This window comes from Stylophora pistillata, chromosome 3, assembly GCF_964205215.1.
Source record: "Stylophora pistillata chromosome 3, jaStyPist1.2, whole genome shotgun sequence".
In the NCBI taxonomy this organism is placed as follows: domain Eukaryota; kingdom Metazoa; phylum Cnidaria; class Anthozoa; order Scleractinia; family Pocilloporidae; genus Stylophora; species Stylophora pistillata.
Genome location: NC_142521.1, coordinates 47,888,768 through 47,907,821, shown reverse-complemented (window position 1 = coordinate 47,907,821; position 19,054 = coordinate 47,888,768). Strand labels below are relative to the sequence as shown.

General features: G+C 40.2%; 2 protein-coding genes across 4 annotated transcripts; both read left to right on the top strand.

The window, feature by feature from the left end:
• Positions 1-514: 514 nt before the first annotated feature.
• LOC111336683 (uncharacterized) lies at positions 515-8,112 on the top strand. 2 transcript variants are annotated; one of them, XM_022942830.2, is made up of 8 exons: positions 515-699; positions 1,701-1,816; positions 2,463-2,656; positions 4,086-4,196; positions 4,757-4,879; positions 5,502-5,669; positions 6,180-6,460; positions 7,632-8,112. In XM_022942830.2, the coding sequence occupies exons 1-8, from the start codon at positions 591-593 to the stop codon at positions 7,643-7,645; spliced, it is 1,116 nt and encodes a 371-aa protein (XP_022798565.1). In that variant the 5' UTR covers positions 515-590; the 3' UTR covers positions 7,646-8,112. The 2 variants fall into 2 exon arrangements, with proteins under 2 accessions (XP_022798565.1, XP_088608493.1); XM_088752367.1 differs by lacking the exon at positions 515-699 and having other exon boundaries at positions 5,502-5,673; positions 6,184-6,460.
• Positions 8,113-8,262: 150 nt separating this feature from the next.
• On the top strand, positions 8,263-18,405 carry LOC148736524 (hairy/enhancer-of-split related with YRPW motif protein 1-like). 2 transcript variants are annotated; one of them, XM_088752369.1, is made up of 4 exons: positions 8,263-15,197; positions 15,527-15,622; positions 16,162-16,249; positions 17,461-18,405. In XM_088752369.1, exons 1-4 carry the CDS (start codon positions 15,042-15,044, stop codon positions 17,946-17,948), a joined length of 828 nt encoding a protein of 275 aa, XP_088608495.1. In that variant the 5' UTR covers positions 8,263-15,041; the 3' UTR covers positions 17,949-18,405. The 2 variants fall into 2 exon arrangements, with proteins under 2 accessions (XP_088608495.1, XP_022798578.2); XM_022942843.2 differs by having other exon boundaries at positions 8,263-15,371.
• The last annotated feature ends 649 nt before the right edge of the window (positions 18,406-19,054 follow it).

Below are 19,054 nucleotides of genomic sequence, written 5' to 3'. Positions count from 1 at the left end.
TTTTCCTCAAAGCTTCAATAATGTGCAGATCACACCTATTGCAATATTTCTGCAAGGAAATGCTGGAATTTTCTCCTTCTTTTAATTTTATTTTCTCGTTACGGTAGTTTCGTTTCTTTTAGGCGCTCATGGGAGAAATGTTTGATTAGCTTGAGCAGGCCCTACACTCGCGGGACGAGCATTTGAGCCGCGAGAAGTTATGAGACGAGTGGTAGAGAAGTCTGCTAGGGGTCTGGCACTAAAACCAGTGCCAGGCCACTCGATGAACTCTCCTCAAAGCCTCGAACTTACTCGCAAGCGAAGAAACGCTTGCAACTGAAGCGCTAATAATATACGAAGGCTAATGCTCACAGGTTAATGTTTGACTGGTCATCAGGCCCCACGATTGCGTATTTATTTTCTCTCTCTCACACAAGTTTCCTTCCTTCGACGCGTGCGTGTTACTGACCAATCAGAACACTTGTTTTATTGAGGTCAAAGCACGTGGTCAACTTCCGAACTCTGCCGCGCATGCTCAGTGTAGGTAGAACGAAGAGGACACCTTTGGATTGGCGTGGGTTACGAATCAAGGTACCTTAGCGTATGCGGACATGACTGGCTCGCCTTCAGGACGCAAGCTTTTTGTGGGTGGCCTCCCCCCTAAGGTCGATGAGAAGGCCCTTAGAGATGTGTTCTCTCGTTTTTGGCACATCGACGAAGGTTTGTGTGCATAGACAAGGCTGACAACTTGGCGGTAGATATGCCATCCTGTCTGATGTGTGATTAGCACTGTAGTATTCTTAAATCTTGCATTATATCAAGTAAAATACAAACCTCAACATCAAACGGATAGTTTATACTTGTGGAAAACAGTAAAACAATTTCTTTGAAAGGAATCATCGTTTTACGTTGTTACATTACCTTATTGCGTATTTTGTTGTTCAACTGTCTTGACGTCCTTTCCTGACCATCCTTTTGGTCGATGATGTCGATTCGTTCCAGGTTATTTATGTAAAAAGAAGGCGAAATTTTAGTAGACTAGTATAGAGTAGGTTTTCTGTATTGATTTTTATGCAAAGTACAACCATTTGAGTTTGAAGCCGTAATCGATCTAGAGTAAACGTTGAGTAAGCAACTGCGCAAGTACATGTAGGAAATAAGCAAGTTGCTGGAGAGTGGCTAGTTTATCTTGGGATTCTAGAAACGTGCTCTGAGGAAAATAACGAAAGTGGCAGCTCCCCATTGTTTTCCTTTTTTTAAGACTAGAAATGTAGAAACGAGTGGCTGGCACAATAATCCTACAAATTTTGCAAATTGCTCTAGTGATAGGAGAAATCCACTTCCTGATTTGTCTTAGGTGTCATTACTATTCCTTTAGTCACTGGGAATAGTCATATAAGCAAATGTTAACTATCAGCATCATTCAAATTAGTTGTTCACAACATTGGTTTTGACCAATGAGCTAAGCTTTAACATAATAACTCTATTGATAAAAATAATGAAAATTGATATACTTTAACTCACTTGCTCTACTTTGAACCAGAAGAAATACTTGGGGTAGGATGGTGTGGGGTTGGGTTCGATGAGTGTTAAACAGCAGTAATAATAATAATAATAATATTCCAAGTCTCTGAATGCTTCAGAAACTCAGTTACAGTGTAACCTCTAAAGCCACTCAGCACAAGAGAATACTTAGCCTTTTTTTTTATCTACTTTACCAGCGATAATTGTAACTGACCGTGAGACACACAAGAGTCGTGGCTTTGGATATGTGGTGTTTAGTAATCCTGAGGACGCAAAAGAGGCATTGTCATCAATGGCTGGAGAACGTGGCAAGGTTGGTAGTCTTGTAATTTATCTTTTAAAAGGGTGAAAAAGTGTAAAACTATGATATGGCTGTATAAATACACGAGGAATGAAGTACTGTGGGAAGGATTTGAGAAGTTCATTAACCCCTTTACACCCTAACATCACTATGGATATTTTCCATGCTGTTCCCTTCAGTGAAATTTTGACTTATCATAGGCACGTGTTACACGTAAGTGTCAATGGGTTAAGACCCTGAGTGTTGGTCCAGCCAGAGCTTGAACCCTCGACCTCCCGCACAACAGTCTGGCGCCCTACCAATTGAGCTAACCAGGAGGCAGTTAATAGTACAGCGATGTTTGTTTATATTTCACAAGCTTGTAGCTATCTCAAGACAGGCAGGTGAATCTACCCATTACCTAGCTGCCTTTGAATCTCTTGAACACATTATAGATTAGGAAACAGTAGTGTTAACCTGGTTGGTCAAAATTTGCTGTCTTTCAAATCTTGCTGTGTTTTTCTGCATCTGTAATGCAGGAACCATATGTAGCTAGGCTTTGAGGGAGGTAAGGAATCTTCCTTGAGATTTCTTGTGGAGTTTATTCAGTGGAAATAAATAAAACACAACTTAGCAGCAATTGTGTTAATTTGTCTGGTCAATCTTTGTTTTCCTTCAGAAATTTTTCAACCATGAAATGACTCTTGAGTATGCAAAAGATAAAGATTCCACTGCACCTAGAGGAAGAGGAGGGCGCGGAGGTGGTCGTGGAGGGTTTAGAGGAGGCTATTCAGACAGAGGTCGAGGACCACCTCCAGCACGTGGCCCCCCATTCAGAGGGCCTCCCCCTGGGGATCGTGGTCCTCCTGGAAGGTCAGCATTTGAATTCTGGTTCTTATTTTTTTAATGGGGCTTGAAAAAAAAAATGCAGTGGCTTATTAGTGTTCTGTTGCTTAGTGGTAGAGCATTGCTTTGGGGAATTTGAAGATTTGAGGCTTGATTCCTCACAGGAACCAGATTCAAAAACCACTTTCCTTCAATTACCATAATTTCCAGCCAATTACTCTCGGGTAATCTGTTGATTTTGCATTAAAAACGCGCTACTGTGGGTAATAGGGAGGTTGCGGGTTATGTGACAATTTTAAAATCTGCTGGTTGTTGAATTGAAAAAGTTCTCACCTTATACCTGTGTTTCCACCTCTCAAATTAATTTCATTGTATTAAGAGTGCCACAAACAAGCACAAAAACATGATGCCAACTCGAGTTTATTTCACACATTATTTGTAGCGTTTGAACAAATTTTTATCGGCATGCGTGTAAACAAAACCTTCACAGTGACAAAAGTAATCCAAGAATATCTGGCGCATCAGTAACAAATTTCAAGTTAACACTAGCTTGAGCTAAAGAGAATTTTCCCGTTATAAGGGTCTTGTTAGGCCCAGTAGAACCAGAGATATTGATTTTTTTAAGAAATCACTGACAGTAGTTTGAAAGCCCACACGTATCAATAGAATATTGAAAATAATAGGTGTGAAACTCAACTGATTTCATGGCGCTGAAGGATCCCCCCCACAAAATGTTAGTGTTTTTACCTTATCATTTTAACAATAAAGTACATGCTAATATAGACACAGTTTTCAACATGCGTCTGAATTTCCTTGGCCTATAAACTTTCCTTGAACAAGTCAACATGGTGCTGAACGATCGCTTGCACAAAATGTTAGTGTTTTTACCGTATCATTTTAACAATAAAATACATGTTAATATAGACACGCATCTGAATTTCTTTGGCCTTTAAACTTTCGTTCAACAAGTCAACATGGCGCTGAACATAAGGTGCGGGTTATCCACCGGTGTGGGTAATCAGCTGGGAATTACAGTAAAGTATTTATAGACTTGTAGCCTCTTGGAGGTTTAGTCCTCATCAAAGCATCATAAATGAATGTGCTGGACAAAAGATTTTAACCCTCTATAGCCCATGCCAGTATCAGCATATATTCTCCATATTATTCTCTACAAATTTCCTAGAGTTCTAACAAGGAGAATTTTTGTAATCAAGGGCTTCATTAGTTAATGATGATTTCCTTAGTGTGGTATTTACAGTTGATATCATAAGGAGAAATTAGATGCTAGACACTGGAATATCTAAGACTGAATTATGTTGTATTGTAGTTTCATAAGGTGTAAGTAAACATTGCTTACACTATTTTGTATTTTTAACCTTGGTAATGATATTGGGCACCATGCATTGGTCAAGGTTTCACTGAGCTGTCAATTATTTTTTGATTTTAAACCTTACAGGCCACGTGATGGCCCCCCTCCCCCCCGTAGAGATCCCATGCCTCCCCCCAGCAGAGGACCCCCAAGGGGACCCCCAGGAGAACCACCCAGAGGACCACCTCCACGTGACAGGTAAGGAGCTAACTGCCTTAATCTCAGTTTACCATGAGTGCTGATGAAAAATCCCACAGTTATTGAAATACCACCAAAGTAATATTTACTGCAGCAATTTCCTAGCTCTGTGTGGAATTTAATGCATGATTTACCTGTAACAGGTTTTGATGTGAGCAGAGTTTTCAAATAGGAACTGATAACAGACCAAAACCTTCAGTCGATCTGCCATCTTTAGCTGGATGCATTCACATCAGTTTATGTTAATTCATAATTGAAAATTGTATGATTATTGAAATAGTAGCTAAGAAATTTGTACAGTAGCCATTTCTCAGTTTGGAGGGCACCTGATTCATAATTTCCCAGTAACAGGTTGAGGCATGTGAATCCATTACCCTATCATTGCTTTGAAGTTTGGTGCAAACTTTGTGGAATGCCTGCGTCTAAATTTACATTCAAACTTTTTGACAACCCTGCTTATTAAGAAATAAAGGTAGATACACACTGTACAGGGGTGTATATTATCAGCAACTGTAGCATTTATGAACAAGTCTTATCAAATTCAATCAATATTTTTCTAGGTATGATGACTATGGCCCCCCTTCTGACCGAGGGTATCCTTCGAGGGATTACGATCGTGGAGGATACAGTGACCGTGAGAGGGAGAGGCCACCTAGCTACAACAATGATTATTATGGCAGCAGGTATAAAAAGATCATGCAGTGTTCATGCACAGAACATAATATACAGTGTTCCTGCTGGGTATAGGGTTGAGCAGGTCAGCCAGTAAATGTCACCTCAAAATGGGCAAGCTTAAAACACCAATAGTCTTTCTGGTCACTGAAAAGTCAGTTACATTTCAGTCATTACACTATGTACCAAGAATCACTGTAACAAGCTACAAATTGAACTTGACCACAATAGTATGCTTTAAATGTAATTACAGAAAAGTAATTTTTAACAATTTCAGACCGCGATGGTGAATTTGTCATAACACTTTGTGGACAGTCCCTAGTGTAGGAAAAAAATTCCTCATTGATGAGCTGACATTATTATTGTAATTGATACAGGAAACCAAAACTTGCATGTTTTCTCAGAGAGAATGTCTGAGGTTGGATTCCTCATGGGGACTCCAAATATCTGTTCGACTCGCACATGAAACAAGACGATAAAAATCTTTAAAACTTTTTCCTTTATTGGAAAATTTTTCAAGAGTTGATATTTTACCTTTGTTATGATTAGTTCGAAAATTTGAGGCTAAGTAAAAAGTTGAACCACAATGACAATATGCGATATAAGCCAACGATGTTTGTTTATGTATTTCAGATATCCACCACATGAACGCGGTGGAGGTGGCAGCAGTGCAGGTAGTGGCAGCAGTTACTCCAGCAATGAGCGTGGGTACGGCCCACCGATGGATAGAGGGTATGGCAGCTCAGACCGTTACAGTAGTGCTGATAGAGGATACTCCAGTGATAGGGGTTATGATGACAGGTAACTAGTGCCTTTAATGTGGACCGAAAGTCTCCTTTTGACTTTTAGTTCTTCTGGAACTAATTATAGAAAAAAAGTGAAGTCGCGTACGGCAGACCGGGTCGTTACTGCTCCATAAGCGGCGTTTTCGCGATTTAAAGGATGGTGATAATCGGTTTCTTTAGCCTCTACGTCTGTTTTTTTTTGTTTGTTTTTTTTGTTTTTTTAGTTTTTTATGCGACGATAGTGCCGAACAACAGTCGAGAGAAAAAAAACCATCATTTAGCCAAACATGTTACGTGACATTAGAGGTGACACATTAATAACCTTGATGGCGTCGCAACATTCTAATGACGTCATAATGTTTTCATTGAAGTCACAATTTTCCTCATGATGCCTCAACATTCAAAAAGGGTGTCGAAGACACAAATGAGTGTTGTATTCGTTATCGTATCGATTTGAAAAAAAACAAGCTAGTGGCTGGTCGTGAAGTATAATGCACCGCGTAACACATCTGTTTTCGTTTGTTAGGTACGGTGGCAGCACTGGAGGTTCCGGAGGTGCTTCTCACGATCGTTATCTTCCAGAGAGAGGCAGCTATGGTGGTGAACGTCAGGAGAGAGGCGGTTATGACTCTTATGGTAGTAGTGGAGGAAGCTATGGGAGCAGTGAGCGAAGTTATGGTGGACCCGAGCGCAGTTATCCCCCACCTGATCGTGGGTATGGGCCCCCTCCTGAGCGAGCGAGGTCCGGAAGCTACGGTGGACCTCCCGCCGACAGGCCTTATTCATCTGGGGGGTCCTATTCTGGAGGTGAGTGGTGACGAGGAGATGAACTCTTTAAACCCAAAGTAATGTTTTCTTCTTTAAAGTTCATGTTTGTTAACTTCAAAATATAGAAACTGATTGCAAAGGAGATCTTGATTACTTGACCAACAGTGCATCAAGTCTGCCAAATCAACCTTCAGTTAGCCTAGTGTATGGGGCTAATTCTGACTGTTGTTGATGAGGAAAATTTCTTTCCGGTTGCCTAGCTACTGTAACATTATAGTTCAATTGTTCTTCATATTGGAAATTTTGCCCCAGCTATCGTGATTGATAACGCGTGATCTTTTCAATTATAGTCCAGGAAATGGCTTGAGTTTTCCCCAAAGGAAAACTTTTTTAGCACGGCGCTGAGTTGTCAGTAGCCTGGTCAGCCTGCCTTGTTTGGTTAACACACAAAGATCACTAACAAGGGAAGGGTGCTGATGTGCGGCCTGGGTTAGGGAACCAACCCGGTTGAGCTAGTTTTATGCAGTGCAGTGCCCCCTTAAGATGATAGAATACTTTTTTATTCTAAATATGTGAGAATGTTCCAGACGGTCGTTTTTTGGTGTGGCAACTTCTTCAAGTCTGCGATTTTCGACATCGGTTTTATTCTTCTATCTTTCCAATTGTTTTGGAGAAAATAGATGTATCAGCCTTGTATCTCTAACCTCTTCACAGAATTTGTATCCTCGACAGTAGATTACGACCGAATCAGTCAAAGCTGAGAAGCTACATCCAATCCAGTTTATACGCTACTAAAATCAAACGTACAACCAACTTCGCCTCTTCAGTTGCCAATAATTGTTCTTATCCCAACAGTAAATTAAAGGGAATCTTTTTTATTGTCGTACTCCTCCTTCAGTAGATTCGCATCCGGCAGTATCTCGGAAGCGCTCATTTGTTCACTGCCACCATTAGTCCTGCAGGTTGTTCAATATCATATTCTAAGTCGATCCACAACATTACCAGGTAGTCGATATGATGGATTAGTTGAGAGGCCTGTGTCCCTTCGCTGTCTCATATTTTGTACGTGTTTTTATCTCTTTGAAGCAGGAAAATCCGTTTGATCTATGCAAGCTGTAGCGGTTATCACCACTGGATATACTGTGCCTCATGCATCATAGAATCATTTTGTCCTGTATATCTAATTGTGTAATTTACATTTCGTTTGAAGGCCGCGACTGGTGATGAGGTGCCGAATCGCGCTCTCCGATCCTGCGATGACGACCGATGTTTCTTGCCGATGCTCTTTATTTTGTTCCAGCTACAGATTTTAGCCGTTCCTTGACTGTAAAGTAAACATGAAAGTTCGCTTAATCAGTGCATCTGTTGCCGAAACCATCATTGCAAATCTTCGAATGCCAAATAACGAACAGAAATCCGCTATGTCAACGGACTTTATGGATTCTTCTCGATTTCCGTACCTTCGGCGGCATGTGTGTAGCTTGAGTAATTTCGAATGTTCCAATTCACAGCGAAGACTTAAGTAAGACAGTGTTTAACTTTCATGTGCACTTTTTGACTGAACGAGTGGTTTTTTTAGAAATTTTTTAAGTAGTGATTATGTGAGGGCTAGAAGGTAGTGTTAAAAATGCTTCTTTGCGCAGGTTGAGCTGTTTCTTTTTATTGCAAATAAAGAGTTGTATCCCCAAAAATCCGATGTTTCATTGATGGCCAACTCGAGTTCGATTAACTACGACTGATGTCCGACCGCCCGTCTGGTTAACTACATGTTTCTTAAATGCAATATCTTAAACTAACCGGTACATAGCTACGGATAAACTGAAAGCTGCCTACGAACTAAAATTCTGAAGACTTTTCTATTTCCTTCTACCGTTGAACTCTAAATAATGTTTTGCTCGGAACAATACCACGCTCCAATTTTCGGACTATTTAGATCTACATCCAGGTTTCACGGTGATTCTGTACTGGGTGAACAAATAAACAAACAAGCTTAAAAAACAGTCGATATTTTTATGAGTTCTTCGTCCCTTTCTGTTTAAGTACGAAAAATTCGAAATGAAAATAAACAATTTAAAAGTTCGGCACGTCGCGACACTTGTGAAGGAAGTTGAGGTCCAGTGCTTCGACTAAAAGCTTTACCACGTCAACTGTCGAAAGTCCGTAACGTCGTGCAAAACACCTCTATAAGGTGTCCACTTCCTCACCCCTATACTTCCGATCGTTGACAACGATGGCTTGCAGTCTTATCCGTAGCTAGTCCGACGGTATGATAGAAAGCTGAATGTTTGCATGTTCATAAACTGAGTACGTTCGTCTTATTTCCTGCCGAGAGAGTGCAACATCACATCATTGGCTTTTGTGTATCATAGAAACATCCAACTGTTGTATTATCTTTCAGGGCCTTGTGTTTCGAGGCCCGCTTGATTTAACTGATAAACTTCGAATTTCTGGCTCTGATGAATTTAAAGCTTCTCGAAACGATAGCTAAATGTCGAGTGTTTAATTAAAAATTTAGCCAGTCCGTGAAGGAAAATAACCAAGAAAATGTAATTTATTGTAAAGATGGTAACTCTAATAACCTTCTGAATCTTACGCGTCGATGTGCGAGGTCTTTACCGTAGCGTCTGTCGAATCGGTAGTTCACTTTACTCAATGTATTTCGACTGTCAAGAATGTAATAACTAGTTGTATAAAAAGGGATTTCCCACAGAGTAAACTTCTCCCCTGTCAAATCGGTAGTTCACTTTACTCCATGTATTTCGACTGTCAAGAATGTAATAACTAGTTGTATAAAAAGGGATTTCCCACAGAGTAAACTTCTCCCCTGTCAAAAACCTTCGCGCACTGTTATCTCCGCCTTGCTCTCATGGTCATTCTTTTTGTTTTTGCTTTGATTTTTTTTTTTTTTTTTTTCCTTGCACTTAATCCATTACACCCTAACTTGGTATTCATATTTTTCACTCTGTTTGCATTTCCTATGGTACTGATGAAGAGCATTTGGTTGACAATAACGAGTTTCACAAATTGGTGATCGTTTCCTTTTTCTCGCGACCTTTGCATTTGATTCAAGAGTACTTTGGGGGAAAATTAGAAAATCGATCATTCTCATGGGTTGGTGTAATGTAGAAACATAATGATTTAAAGTAGGGGGAGCGAGTCAGGAAAGAGTTTTCTGAATTTATAATCATAAAACGGGGTTAAAAATTCCAGCACGAAGGTCATTTACCGACGACTGTCGTCCGATACCCTTAGCCTTACGGTTCTTAGCTTAATGAAGTTTTTTGTAGTCTTTGGTTATATGTGCACCCAAGTACCCAGTGATTGAAGGCAGGTCAGGTAGGTACACCTCCAAGTTACCCTATTTTTTGCTAAGGTAAATCTTAGATTTTCTCCTCTTTCTGCAAACGCTTTTCATTCCACTAATTTTTCATGTTTTTCTCGTTGCCATGCTCCCACCAATAACGTAGCTCCATTTTCTGCCTTTATAAGCACACACAACCCATAATTCCTCTATTCGCTCCGACGAAGGGCTAACGCTCGAAACGTCAGCTTTTGTAATCATTACGGTGGCTAATTTACCATTTCATCTTTGTTGATATATCCAAATTATTTCGTTACTCCCACCGACGCAGCCCCAAACAGTTTCTTTCGAAACTATCAGCCTCTTTTCAATGTTGCTGACAAATTGCCAACCCGTTCAAACATCGAATGAAACGTCGTGTGGTTGGCGAAGTTAGTTTTCTTGCATCCTGTATTTATGATCGTTCAAATTATGTCATCAGGAAGCGACAAGTCAGTTCCTGCCTGAATCAGCTTGCCGGGAAATCGAGCGAATTCGTTTTTAAGTCATGCAGTCATATATCAGCTAGTAATGGCTGAAATCGTGAGTAACAGTCAAACATGTAGTGTGATCGTCCAGGTTAGACTTTCCTGAAAAGGACTTTGTTAGTAGTAGTGACTGACTGTTCGGCAACTTAAGTGGAAGTCAATGTGAGAGGTAACTGAGGAGCTGTTCATCAGTCGGCTGTTGCGAGAAGTTGATTGGTGCGACTCATCTCTTGACCCTGACGATGGCCTCTGCATTGGTTGATGTAAAATTCATCACTTCTACCAGTTACAGCCCTTTTCATTGTTACCTTCTACTTAATGACCACACTTGACGATGGCATGTTACACGTTCCGAAGGAGAGAGAATACAATTGAGAAGAAAGCTTAAGATTTTGACCAACCGATGGGTTCTGAATCGCCTGTCGTTGCTATATGAGGATAAGTCTTCAAGTGGGCCAGTATTGTAATATTCCGGTTGAGAAAGGACAAAAAGCACTCTTGTTGCCAGGCTGACCGACGTTTTCACAACTGAAACGGGTTTCATCATAGCCCATTTTGTCGAAACCCCCAGTCTGACAGAACTTACCATGCGCAGCTGAAGCAAGGTTTCTGATGGGTTAGTTCAAATCTGTGTTAAGTCATCTCTCAAATTTTGAGTGTACGGTGGAGTTTCTTATGTCTGGTTTGTTTTTCATTTCAGCGTGGGGTGACTTTTTTTAAGGTAGTCGAGGAGATAAGAGAGATGTCGGAGGTTTTGTATCCTCTTTGAAATTGTCTCGGTATTTTGCCTACTGAGACTTCTGGTAAGGCCGTAGGCACTTCGATAAACTTCGTAAACCTTCCCCCGGGCCCCTCGCAGGCGGACAATCGTGAAACACTGGTAACATCTCTTGTGTCTCGTCTTGGATCAGTTCCGACTCTGGCCATCGTTGAACATTGAATCTGATCGAGTTTTTTCGAATTCAATTTTGGTTTTTTCGGGTTTAGTTAAATTTTTTCGGGCCTCACCTCTGCATCGCAAGAGCTGTTCATTAACCTCTCTGCATTTTACACTACAAGGCTTCTTTACTGCAATACTTTACAATTATACAACAGTAGCTACATGCAGCTATAGACTGCCTTCTATTTTCGTTTGCTATACCAGGATTACTACTTGTTCTCAGTAGAAACGCCGAAAGCCCTTTTATTTGTTATTGACATAAAGGCGAACGCTGTCCTCACTTGGTTATTACTACGAACGTTAACGCATTGCCACGAAGAAGATTAAATTACGGCCGTGATTATGTAGTAATTGTCGGTATAACACGCCTGAACTTTTCCCTCCGTTCTATCTGTGGGAAAGGCGGGCTATCCAATGCCCCCGTATGCATCGGCAATTCACGGGAATGTGTGAGAGCCATGGTGAAGATAGTCTGCTACACAGCCGCTCATAGAGTCGTCGCGCAATGCTCCTCCCCACGTTCGTGGGAAGGAGCGTTGCGTGACGACCCTAAGAACGGCTGTGTAGCAGACTAGGGTGAAGAGCGCCAAAGGCGAGTCCAGTAAGCATTCATATTTGTTTCCTTGCTTGCTTGTCAAAGATAACACTGACATCGAGACGGAATACAGCTTACCGAGCCCTTGAAATACGTAGTTTCTCTCTTTTCTTCAGTTTTGTGCCAGACCTCTCACCTGTTTTCCTTTTACAGCTCGTACCGCTGCACCAGTGAGAGCGTGCTTGCGGGCGAAGATGTAGCTTTGAATAGGTGTTACTAAATTCGGTATTCACATATTTTTTTTGTCTTTTGAAATATGGGTCACATGTGAATGCTTATCGTGCGATACCATGCCGAGAAATCAATTCTGCGTTGTGTAGCAACGACGTGTAAATTTGTAGACGAAGTTTTCACTCTGGAAAGGTATCTGAGTGTTCTATCCAGGGCCATACCTGAATATTTTTTAATATTTTCGGAAAGATTTAAGCACTCCAGGGATACCCTACTTCTATTCCCTCTGACGACGGGCTAACGCTCGAAAATTCAGGTTTTTAAACTTTTCACGGAGGCCAGTTTACATGATCAACTCACTTGACGAAACAACAACATCTATTTAGAAAAAGGCATATCCCCGAGAGGCAAGGGACAAGTCAGAAATCGCCCTGTTTAGGGTTTGGAATTATACTTATAACAAATTCGTTATTTTTGAAGTCGTAGCTGTCTCAAGGGGAGTGGAATGTTTTTCAGCGCGTGAAAACAGATGATGCCCTTTGTTATGACCCTACATTGTCAGTTCCTGTTAGCGGTCCGGCAGTGTATGGATTATGCACGGATTCCGTCGGTAGTGTCTAAGAATGATCGTCTATAAGTCTGGCGCGTATTGGAGACATGCTGATAATTAAAAGAGCATGTCATTTTTCGTAGCAATATCGACGAAATACGAGAATGAAAAACCTTTTCCTCGTGTTTATCTTCCGATTAATTACTCTTCATCACTAGTCCGTCTCAGATCGTAAGCTGTGCTTTGTCATTATTGAGCGGTGATCTTTCTTCAATATGACAGCTGTTACAGCTGAGGTTGTCTTTCGACAGAATCTAGACTTACTTCAAGTGTTTGGTCGTTGCTTAGGGAACTGCCCAGACGTATGACTCGACTTTTGTTATCTAAGTGAGTAACTTGTGCGGTGAAGTGTGCAATCTCACGTACGCGGAATTGATTTCTGACGTTGTCGAGACATGGCTAGTCTTTTGTGCTGTGAAGTGGCCAATTTCTTGCTCTAGTTTTTTTATGCGGAATTTCTGACTTACGGTGTTAGAAAAAGTCTAAACACGGCAGGTCTTTCGTAAGAAAAAGGGCGAATTTCTGATCTAGCAATTCGTGTGGGCAATTCATTCCTCACGGGATCAGAAGGGGCCAAGTTTGAACTCTGTTTTTTGTGTTTTTGTTTGTTTGGTTTTTTTGTTTTTACTCGGAGCTTTTTCCCTAAGGATGTCAAAAATAACTCAAAACGTGGCGGGTCGCTTTGAAGAAAGCGGCTTCTTTCGGACCTTTTTTTTTTTTCAGCGCGGAATTGATTTCCAACTCTCTAAAACTAGTCACGGAAAACATTGCCATACCTCATCTCGTCAATTTAGGTTGTTCATGGCGCGAGAGTATGGGGAAGAATTTGTGTGTACTTGAGATACTCTTTAAGTGTCACTTATTGCCTAGTTTTTCGCTTCCTATTGTTAATAACACTGGACCCCAATCTCATTGTCACTGTGACGAATTGTAAAACGTCAGGTAAAGTCGTTAAAATCAAGTAATATACTTCTTTACTTTCGAATTGTGTTCAAGTAGGGCTGAGGGACGTCACAAAGCTAAAGTTATTTCTCTTGTTAGTCTTTCCCTTTTGTTGTTTTTGTTGTTGTTTTCCACAACAATTCTTCAACATTGCTCTTTTTTCTCGTTCATACAAGACCAGTTTCTTCCCAAAGTTGAAAAAAAGAAATACATTTGAAAGTTCAAAAACAAAATTCAGTCGAGAAGACTGGCACATTTGAAAGTTCAAATTGATTAGATACGCTGATGCCCCCTTTACCTTTTTTTCTTAATGGAATTGACTTGAATTCGTGTCCAATCTCCGGAAAACGCAAACTTGATTAACGAGAACGGAATGAGTGAGCCACCTTGAAACTCATCTCCTCAGTATACTATTTGCAACATCGCACCCAATAGATAGCAAAATGTTTTGGGCTTAACCTGTGTAGACAGTTTCAACATACTTAAAAGTTGCAACTTTACTCCTTTATGGAAAATGGACTTAAATACAGGTTAATACCAAGAGATGGAATAAAGCTGTCCCTATAACCTGTACCAGATCATGTACATGGGACTCGAGATGTATGCTATTTCTTCCTTTTTTCTCAAATGATGAGGTAGAAATAAAAGACAAAATTCGTTTCTTCTGTCTGTATAGTCCTGACGAAAAACTCACCTTTCAGACTGTTACGTTTGGCACTTCCGCTTTTAGTTTTTTCTTGCTCGAAATTTAAGAAGATTGCGATTATTGAATCTGCCAAAATTTTCGTTTTATCCTGGAAGAATCGGGTTTTCGGTTCTTGCTTTTTTTTTATATATATTTATTAAGACGGACATGTTGTTCTTGTTCGAAATTCGCCGATTTTATGTCGGAAATGAAAATAATACTAAGGTCAGATTTTTGTGGTTAAATCTAAGACGAAGTAACTCGTAAATGCGTGGGAACCTTCTGATGGCTTTGTTTTGCATTCGGAGTGTGCTTGTAAAGACTTTTGTTTTCAGCGGGTGTGTGAAACAATGCGCCGAAACAAAACACACTTTCGAAACAAAGCTAAACACGTGCTTTGGAATATGGCCTTATAATGTTTTATTTACAATGCGATTTATGGATTTCACAATAGCCCCGTTGAGGCACGACAATGTATCACGTCCTGAGTTCGTGTAGGCCATTCCAAGAGTCATTTGTTTATCTTTCACAGCCAATTAGCTCAAATCGTTCTCACGGCCTCGGACTAAGCTGGTTTAAAGTGTCTGCCGGAATAAGGAAAAAAAATAATTTGGTGTTCGTTGTCTGTATTTATGATGTGTCGCTAATATGCCCGCCAGACTTCCAGTCTCGTTGGCTAAATGGCTTTTATGCGTTGTAATTACTTTGGCATTCAACTTTTTCGCTCAGCAGCCCCGTCCTCACGCGCGCTTCGACCGTGAATGCCGGCTCTTGCTGTTGGCTGTTCAATTCTGGCGTTATTTGCATAATGCATGCTGAGATGGTTTTGTTTCGTACAAAAAGCGACCAATGGTAGGCCTGCGTTCTCACGCTCTCTTTCTCAGCTGCCAGCGAACGCCAAAATACCATTCATGCGACAAAAATGCAGGCTCTTTAAAACAAAATGCGATGATAATAAGCCGGGGTTGGGAACTCGTAGACAAGGATTTTCCCACGGCTCGGAAGGTAAATAAAACGCCATGTTCACCAAAGTTCACTTTCATTTGTCTCCGTGTCGAGTCCAAGGAGGAGATCGTGCAAAGTAGCCTCCGGAAAAAAAAAACCGTAAAGAAAGGGAAAGTAGCGATGGTGCAAGAATCTACGAAACTGGAAAAGGAAAGTGATTCGGAGAGCCGGAAGGTATACATATCCTGGGTTTTTCTCACGGAAAATGGTTTTTTGATTATATTCGCCTCTGGAAAGCGTGTTTGAAACATCTTAAGGCTAACCTACTTAAGAGATGTGACTGTCAACAACCATTTTAATTAAATGAAATCCGCATATTTTCGTCCTAGTGGTCTAAACCAATTATGGAGAAGAGAAGGCGCGAACGAATCAATCGAAGTTTGGAAGAACTCAAGAGATTAGTGCTAGAAGCACAGAACAGAGATGTGAGTATTTGCTGTGTCAGCAGAAATTTCTCCGCATTAATAATAATAATTGTTCCCCGAGCGTCGCGTTTAAGTGAAAGAAACCTTTAGTTCCTTTACTGCTTATAAGTTTAGGGGAAATGTTAAAGTTACTGCCGCCACGGGCATGCTATCATAGCGGCCCTTTCTGTATAGCCAAACATTGGATTCCATCAGTTTGCAGATGATATCGCGGAATCTTAACTAAGAAGTGAGGCCTCTGGGTGTTTTTGGTAGTGCGTGAGCATGAAGTTTAGACAAGTTGCTTTTCGACGTGCTCTTGCAAACATTCTTTCTGTCAATCGTATTTAACATCTCTGACATCTGTCTTGTCGGGATGATAGAAAGAGCCAGTCAACTGTCGTGAATGGATTCATGAAATTAGAATATTGATGATGTTAGCATTTCGCGGTTGAGGTGATGGGGCCTTTTCTTTGTGAGGGTCGTTGAAGATAAGGCTAATTTTACGCACGAGAAATGGTTTAAGTGACAAATTTTGATTTCGAAATGATTAATTGCAGAGTTCTCGGTACACGAAGCTGGAGAAGGCAGATATCTTGGAGATGACAGTTCGTTATCTACGAAGTCTCCGACATCACCAACGAGCAGGTAAATTTTACCTCTCCTGGAATAATGACAAGTTGATATACAACTAATAAATGTCAGTGTATATTACCGTTATTTAAACTGCCCAATTTTGACTAGTTTATGATAAGTAGTATGTGTGTGAAGCCCATGTCACTTGATATGGCAGGTGCAACGAGTAACATGAAAAATACTTCTTAATCCCTCAATCATTACGCAATGAAGTCATTGAATTGGGTTGAATAACAAAAGAGTCGTCGTGATGTGTATTATATTAGGTTGTAAAAGCGCCGCCTGGGTTGGAAATACTTAAAATATACATTTATGTGCCATTTAAAAGTTGAAAAAAAAAAAAACTCTCGGTAAGAACGCTATTAAGAACAATTAAAATCAAATGTTACATGTTATTTTTGGTTATCATTACTGAGCTTCAAGCGATAAGCATGTTCATAAGCTTTTATGTCTTGATTCTCAACCGTTTCTGGATGTTTTAAAAAGGGAAATGCTTGTGTATGGTTCCTTTCTTTTGAGTTTTTAACAAAAATGTTTGACCAAGAGGAACGCTAAAAAAATACTATTTTATCTCGGCTCCGGGGATAATTTGATAATTCGATGAGTTTGAAAATCATCTTGGTCGAGAAAGCTTTTATCTTAAACAAAAAAACAAAAGACGATCAAAAGAAACCCTAGTGGTCGAAAGGTCGTCTTTGATAAACAAATTTCAGTTTGAGTTCATTTTGATACTGGTAGCGTCTTCAGGGTTAGGAAGACTGATGAAGTTCAAGCAGGAAGAAGGCTACAAAACACTGATTAGTTTGTGTGACTCCTTGAAAACCTAGTTAGATTTTCAAATTTACTTGAAATAATTTGAAGTAAAGAGAGAAAAACTTGAACCTTAATTCAGGGTAGGTAAAATTGGAATTTGAGTGAGAAAACTGATCGACTTTTAGTGGCTTATTTGTGCAAAATACTGTCTCCTTTTTCCCTATGTAGTTCTCATATTAAAAGAGAGACATCTTGTTTCCGGTGAATTTGCTGCTAGATCTCAAGTGGAAATTATTTCTCGTTGTTGAAGCTTTATACAGATTGTGGTGGACTTAAAAGAACGTTGGGTGGAGGTTTACCGAATATCCTCTTCAGTGATTCACGTCCATGCTTCTAATGTCCCCAGATGATACAGAAAGTCCTCTTTCCTCACGACTTTTGTATTTAAATTTCTACCTTTCTGTTTGTAGTGATGACGACTACCGACCCTTACATGCTACTTAAGCACCGTGCCGGTTACAGCGCATGCGTGGCCGAGTTGTCCAAGAACGTGATTGGGGACAACTCTTTGGAACCTGATGTGAAGACTCAAATCCTCTCTCATTTAACGGGATGCCATGCAACTCAGAGGGGAGCTGGTGACATTCCAATACAGTCGCCTGCAAGATATGTATCGTCAGTTCACTATGAGAACACTGCGAACCTTTCCGTGAAGGAACAAAGACGGTTGTTACCTAAAGACACAACGAATGCGCATGCATCCCAAGCCCGTACCACAGTTTCTCCATACATGGTTCAAGGCCATCGAGTACATCCTTCAGCAGGGACCATTCCTGTGCATTATGTCCCTATTTTAGGTACCGACTCCGGGACCTCCTCAGGGATGTACCACGCGCTAGTCCCAAGTGTATCTTCTCCAGCGTTACACCTCACAGACCCATTATGGCGACCTTGGTGATCAATTTTTTGAAAAGTTTTTCTCAAAATATTAAGGAATAGAAGTATTGCTTAAATTAGGAGACTAAAACTATGGCTAAAGTAATGGTTTTTATTTTCAAGAATAAGTCATCATCCTAAATTGTGTGCACCTCATATGATGAATTAATATTTCAAAAGATACATTGCTATCCACTAGGTGCACGTAAGGTCTTTCTCTAAAAAGTTTAAATTCATTTGGAAAAATCGTGAAGTATTCATGTTTTCAGCGTATGTTTAGATTGGATTCACTTACATCAACTAACATTCACCATTCAGATTTCTCTAAGATAGCGACTGAAAACCGTTTAGTCGTTACAATGAAAGTAATTATAATTAGTATTTTGACCTTAATTGTCAATGATGCAGAATGACAGATGCTTGAGAAATGTTGTAAATAGTATTGAATGATTTTAGAATTAAAGCAACTTTTAACTCCATGTTATTTAGAATGTTTGTTTTGTTTCGTATTTGAATTTAATGATTATTTAATACAAGCCCGACACGAGACTTACCGATCAGAATAGGCTCAATGCTGAGCGGCAAAGATTTGTCTTTCTCGTGGCTGCGCTTAAGGCTACCACGCAACGCTCTTTCGAAGGTTTCGTTAATCTTTTCATTACATCACTTGTGATCCTTGCAATCTGATTAGCTCTTACAGTTGCGATTTATTCACAAATCGCACCGTTTTATGCCCTTAATCGCATCCTTTTTCCGACTAGTGAGACAGCTTTACTAAAACACAACAACCAATCAAATATCAAGGTTTGTTTGAGTGTAAATCAAATTGCAGGAAAGTGAGATAACTCTTGCAACTTTCTACAAACCAGCCCAATATACTGGATCAACAACATATTTGCACAGAGTAACAAAAACTTGTATTGAGCGATTCAATTTTGCGATTTCAAAATATAATAAAGTAGTAACTGAACTTTGTGTCGTGCAGTTCTGTTGGGCTGATTCTTCTGAAATCATGCGCACTCAATTGATATTGAGTTCTTGTGAATAATTTCAGACCAAATTGAATTCCATCCAGTTCAGTTACCATTATTAATCCCCGCGGGGAAACATGACAACCAAAAGAAAGGA